Below are 6,271 nucleotides of genomic sequence, written 5' to 3'. Positions count from 1 at the left end.
GAAGAAAATTGAGGTTGTGGTGGCAGCTGCAGAGAGGTATTTGGATGTGCGAGACTTGACATCAGAAGAGTTACAGGGAGTGGTGGTGATGTCCCATCGTTTCAGGTTGAGGGCATGAGGTAGGAATGAATATATTTAAATAGTGGAGAAGGGTGGTGTTAATTATTAACAATCATTTTGAATTTGTGAATGTAGTGTTAGATGGTAGGGTAAAATATAAGGGAGTTGTACTCCAGTCTAGTAGGTGGCGGTAATGCAACCAATTGGATGCCAACCGCCGTTAAACCTCATTGAAGAAGAAGAAGAAGAAGAAGAAGCAGTTTATCCCTGCAGAAATTACATGCGGAAGTAGTGGTCGTCAATGCTGGTGAAAAGAGGCTCTGTAGTTGCTAACTATGATCTTTGAGTTTACTGTATAATTACCTAGCTGCTTTTTACACGCATAGTGTAGTTAAATTAAAGTCCATTATGGCTGGAAGTCGACTTGAAAAATTCGGAACGGTGTTCACGCGGTAGGTCCAAATGTCGTGTTGCTAGCTAGCTAATGTTAGCCAGCATAATTTCGGTGTCAAGGTTACTGGAGGATACTATTTAGTTTTCTAGACCCTTTAGCGTTTGCTAGCTAGCTAATGTTAGCTAGATACAATTTTCTTTGATGGTTGACTGTCTTTTCTGCAACTTGTAGCAAATGGAATCTTGGCTATGGTTCCGCGTAATAGAAATGAATGCACCGTTAGCTAGATACAGTGGGGAGAACAAGTATTTGATACACTGCCGATTTTGCAGGTTTTCCTACTTACAAAGCATGTAGAGGTCTGTAATTTTTATCATAGGTACACTTCAACTGTGAGAGACGGAATCTAAAACAAAAATCCAGAAAATCACATTGTATGATTTTTAAGTAATTAATTTGCATTTTATTGCATGACATACGTATTTGATACATCAGAAAAGCAGAACTTAATATTTGGTACAGAAACCTTTGTTTGCAATTACAGAGATCATACGTTTCCTGTAGGTCTTGACCAGGTTTGCACACACTGCAGCAGGGATTTTGGCCCACTCCTCCATACAGACCTTCTCCAGATCCTTCAGGTTTCGGGGCTGTCGCTGGGCAATACAGACTTTCAGCTCCCTCCCAAAGATTTTCTATTGGGTTCAGGTCTGGAGACTGGCTAGGCCACTCCAGGACCTTGAGATGCCTCTTACGGAGCCACTCCTTAGTTGCCCTGGCTGTGTGTTTCGGGTCGTTGTCATGCTGGAAGACCCAACCACGACCCATCTTCAATGATCTTACTGAGGGAAGGAGGTTGTTGGCCAAGATCTCGCGATACATGGCCCCATCCATCCTCCCCTCAATACGGTGCAGTCGTCCTGTCCCCTTTGCAGAAAAGCATCCCCAAAGAATGATGTTTCCACCTCCATGCTTCACGGTTGGGATGGTGTTCTTGGGGTTGTACTCATCCTTCTTCTTCCTCCAAACACGGCGAGTGGAGTTTAGACCAAAAAGCTCTATTTTTGTCTCATCAGACCACATGACCTTCTCCCATTCCTCCTCTGGATCATCCAGATGGTCATTGGCAAACTTCAGACGGGCCTGGACATGCGCTGGCTTGAGCAGGGGGACCTTGCGTGCGCTGCAGGATTTTAATCCATGACGGCGTAGTGTGTTACTAATGGGTTTCTTTGAGACTGTGGTCCCAGCTCTCTTCAGGTCATTGACCAGGTCCTGCCATGTAGTTCTGGGCTGATCCCTCACCTTCCTCATGATCATTGATGCCCCACGAGGTAAGATCTTGCATGGAGCCCCAGACCGAGGGTGATTGACTGTCATCTTGAACTTCTTCCATTTTCTAATAATTGCGCCAACAGTTGTTGCCTTCTCACCAAGCTGCTTGCCTATTGTCCTGTAGCCCATCCCAGCCTTGTGCAGGTCTACAATTTTATCCCTGATGTCCTTACACAGCTCTCTGGTCTTGGCCATTGTGGAGAGGTTGGAGTCTGTTTGATTGAGTGTGTGGACAGGTGTCTTTTATACAGGTAACGAGTTCAAACAGGTGCAGTTAATACAGGTAATGAGTGGAGAACAGGAGGGCTTCTTAAAGAAAAACTAACAGGTCTGTGAGAGCTGGAATTCTTACTGGTTGGTAGGTGATCAAATACTCATGTCATGCAATAAAATACAAATAAATGACTTAAAAATCATACAATGTGATTTTCTGGATTTTTGTTTTAGATTCTGTCTCTCTCTCACTGTTGAAGTGTACCTATGATAAAAATTACAGACCTCTACATACTTTGTAAGTAGGAAAACCTGCAAAATCGGCAGTGTATCAAATACTTGTTCTCCCCACTGTAGCTCTTTGTATGTGAAATTGAGAATGCATGGGATGCATTTGCTCTATTGTTTACATTTTTGCTGGTGGCTCACTGGTTTCCTTTTCAGAGTCAGAGATCTTATGCGTTCTGGAGTTGTCAAACAGTCTGACAAGCCCATTTGGTATGATGTATACAAGGCCTTTCCACCCAAGAAGGACCCACTTTATGTCAGACCAGTGGCCAAGATCTATGGGAAGAAAGAAGTGGCAGTGCCAGACATCTTCTACAGAGAGGATGAAATCAGAGCGTAAGTTAATTAAACGGTTTGCCTTAAACTTTTTACTGCCAATCAAAAGCTGTTAGGAATGGAAATGTTGATTTGTTGATCAGCACCGGTCTCTCTATCAGGACATTTTATGAGGTGTATGGAACAGGACCCAGAGCTTTTGATCTTTCCAAATCCAACTTTGTTTCAACATGCCAAAGGTATGGGCAAATCTTCACAATGAATCACATTGGTCACATCATAGGTCAAGTTTTGGGATTCCACATGTCTGTAATGCTGGATCCTAACTACTGCAATTCTATAAAGGGATGTTTTCCTTTGTGTAGGTTTGTGGAGAAGTACACAGAGTTAGAGAGCCAGGGAGAGCGGGAGAAACAGTCCCTGTTTGAGGAGGCTGGGAAGGCTCTCCTTGCTGAGGGCTTAGTGTTGAGGAGGAGGGGTGTTCCTGCGGTGAGTAGACTGTTCAAATGATACAACTTATTAAGTGTAATGCTGGCTGCCCTTTTCCCAAATACTGTATAGACAGATATGTACTAATCACTTACAATCATGTAATTATTTTGCACTATGGCCTATTTATTGCCTTACCTCCATAATTTACTACATTTGCACACACTGTATATAGATTTTCTATTGTGTTATTGACTGTACGTTTTGTTTATCCCATATGTAACTCTGTGTTGTTGTTTTTATCGCACTGCTTTGCTTTATCTTGGCCAGGTCGCAGTTGTAAATGAGAACTTGTTCTCAACTGGCTTACCTGGTTAAATAAAGGTGAATTAAAAAATAAATAAATAAAGACCTTCTGTTTGCAACTGACTGGCTGCACTTTTTCCGGTTGGCCTGCAGGTGGCATCAGAGACCAGGGATCCAGTGTTGGGCATGAAGCTGACAGACATGTTGGCGGAACAGCAGACAGATGCACCTGGCGAAACACAGACACCGGGAGAAGAGACGCCAACACAAGCACCAGTGACTCCACAGTAGGCCTCTGCAACATGGCTTCAACCACACTCTTCACCTAGATGGAACCAACCATCCACCTCCACTGACTAAAAAGGGGACTTTCTGAACAATGTGGATTAATGGGCCTGGGCAGCTCTCACGACCGTCCGTCTTGACTGCAGGGTTTTGAGTGGTAATGTGTAGGAGTCCAAGTTATTGTACATTTTTGGTCTGGAACCTTGTGAGACTGATGTTATGCATAAGGTTGTAAATGTATATTCAGTGTGTGAAACATATACTGTATGTCCTACTGAACTCTTGAGAATTCACTTTCAAGATGGTGGTTACTTTGCAGTGTGCTTTCAGACTTTCGACAGGACACCCCTGTTGATATGAGGTGACGTCGCTGTGATGATCAGTAAAGTAACTCTGTATTCTAGAATGTGGCCTCTTTTCCTCTGTTGCTCATCCTTCGTTATCTTTCAGTCACTCTGCAGAACACTCATGCAAGACAAGCAAGCTGTGAGTGAGAGTTGATATTACATTCTTCATTTGCTGCTGTGACAGTGTAATTCGGCACTGCCTGCCTGCCTGAGCATCTGGGATGAAATGGAGATATTAATGCCGTATTGCTTCACAGAGAAATACCATTGAGCACATAACCACATCAGCCGACTGGGGATGAGAAAATGTGAGTAAGAAGCATCACAGGTGCCATATTAAAAGAAATGCAAGGTAACACCGCTCTGATTCAGGGGGGTTGGGTTAAATGCGAAATACACATTTCAATTGAATGCATTCAGTTGTACAAATGACTAGGTGTCCCCTTTCCCTAACATCTGTGGAAGTTATTCCACCAGATAGGAAAGGATTGACATCAACACCTATACACTGAATGATTGATAATTAAACTCTACAAAACTATATTTTAATTAAGGTTAGTGTCTACTGCCACAATTGAAATGAGCACCACACCAACATTGCATCCTGTTCTAAACATAATCTTGGCATATCTGTATTTTTCAACACGTGTTTCAGATTTCAATAACACATCTCAAAGCATACCAGAATAACATAACAAGTAACCAGTTATTAGAACTTCTGCAGGTTACCTCTTCTCTCTAATCAGGATAATAATCTGTCTTCCTGTTCTCACAAGTTGTAGAGACATTGATCCACTATATGACCTAGCAGCCCTGCAGTTCAACTGCCGTTTGAAAATAAATGTAAAGCGGGCTTATATCTAGAGCCTTGGCTTTAATGTAGAACAGCACTGGTTGGGGTTATTTGCTCTGGAAAAAGCTAGCATCCATGAGCGTTTTCCCAGTACCACAGTTCTCTTTCCTCCACCGTCTTTTCAAAGAGATGACCTTGGCGGCGTTTCTCATTATCAGCCGTCTTTCTGTTTATCGAAAGGGAAAACTGTCCATCTCACAGTTTATTCTGCGCTCGCACGGAGAGGAGAAATGATATCAACACCGTAATGGAATGGGTGATTGTCTGCACACAGTCAAAGAGAAAGCAATTCTGTGGTGGATGGATGGCAAGACTGTCTGAGGGCCTAATGAACAGGAGGGAGGGATATAATCGGGGAGAGAGGTAGAGGAGGGAGAGAGTCGGGTTGGGAATGAGAAGAACAATCCTTGTCTGTCTGCCGTATCCACAGGCTGAGGGGAGAAACGGACACTCAGTGGGGTGTGTTGGCAAAACCTGTGGCTTGATGCAATCCTTAAAGGTGATTTTGCACTGTTTTCCTTTATCTTATTTTAAGGGTTAAATAATATACACTGAACAAAAATGTAAACAACTATTTCAAATATTTTACTGAGCTACAGTTCATAGAAGGAACACTTAAAATAAATAAATTAGGACCGTTTTAAGATGGAATTAATACAATGAACTTTACGAAGGAGGCCTTTAAAAACTGGAGAAACACTGTCTGTCAGTAGATGACTTCTTGGCAGCACCCCCAAGATTTCTCAATATTTCCTTTCAAAATGTATTTACAGGCAGGTAATTAACTTTTTCTGCCAGACTCCTGGCAAGGATCTCTGGATACAAATGAATCCAATTGAGCATGGGCTGGAATTGAATTGATCAAAATGCCATTCTCTCTGTCACTGGAGTGTGAGCGTGGATAACGTTTTACTGCTTCTGGCAGAGATTTCTAAAGAAGCACCATTATTGGGCTGTGGAGGAGAGATGCCAACAACAGCATTGAAAGGTGAATTCTGTAAGTGAAAAGTGTTTGGGGTGAGTGTGCTGTGTTAGGGCGGTGTTCTGTGTATATGTAACCACACAACTTTTCTTGTTTACACCTGGCACCTGGTTGGTTGTCAAACGTGATCAGTGGTAGAAAATAAAACTGAATTCATTAAATATGTAATTTATTTTATCCTTCAAATGTTGCGTAGCCTAGGTTGTGAAGATCAGTAAAATATATAATTTCATGTGTTTTAATTCTGGTTTGTAAGAGGCTGTAGAATGTATATAGTTACTGTACATACTGCACCATAGCCTATATACAATAGAACATTCAATAATCCTTTCAATGGCTGAATTTACATTTTTCCATATTCATAAATGGATCGAAATGTAAATTTAACTTTCTTTCTCTTCAATTCTTTCTCCCACTCTGTCTTTGTCTTCCTGCTCACTGGCAGTGCTGTCACAAAGATATCTCATCTCATTGGCATTATACAGTCAGTGTCTGAAAGCGCC

General features: G+C 42.1%; 1 protein-coding gene across 1 annotated transcript; it reads left to right on the top strand.

Moving 5' to 3' along the window:
* The first annotated feature begins 329 nt into the window (after positions 1 to 329).
* Positions 330 to 5,925, top strand: LOC311105674 (small ribosomal subunit protein mS23-like). The gene is made up of 5 exons (XM_084147891.1): positions 330 to 512; positions 2,447 to 2,626; positions 2,728 to 2,805; positions 2,932 to 3,055; positions 3,455 to 5,925. The coding sequence occupies exons 1-5, from the start codon at positions 469 to 471 to the stop codon at positions 3,590 to 3,592; spliced, it is 564 nt and encodes a 187-aa protein (XP_084004017.1). The 5' UTR covers positions 330 to 468; the 3' UTR covers positions 3,593 to 5,925.
* The last annotated feature ends 346 nt before the right edge of the window (positions 5,926 to 6,271 follow it).

This window comes from Coregonus lavaretus, assembly GCF_964263955.1.
Source record: "Coregonus lavaretus genome assembly, chromosome: 30".
Taxonomy (NCBI): domain Eukaryota; kingdom Metazoa; phylum Chordata; class Actinopteri; order Salmoniformes; family Salmonidae; genus Coregonus; species Coregonus lavaretus.
This window is presented reverse-complemented; position numbering and strand designations above follow the sequence as displayed.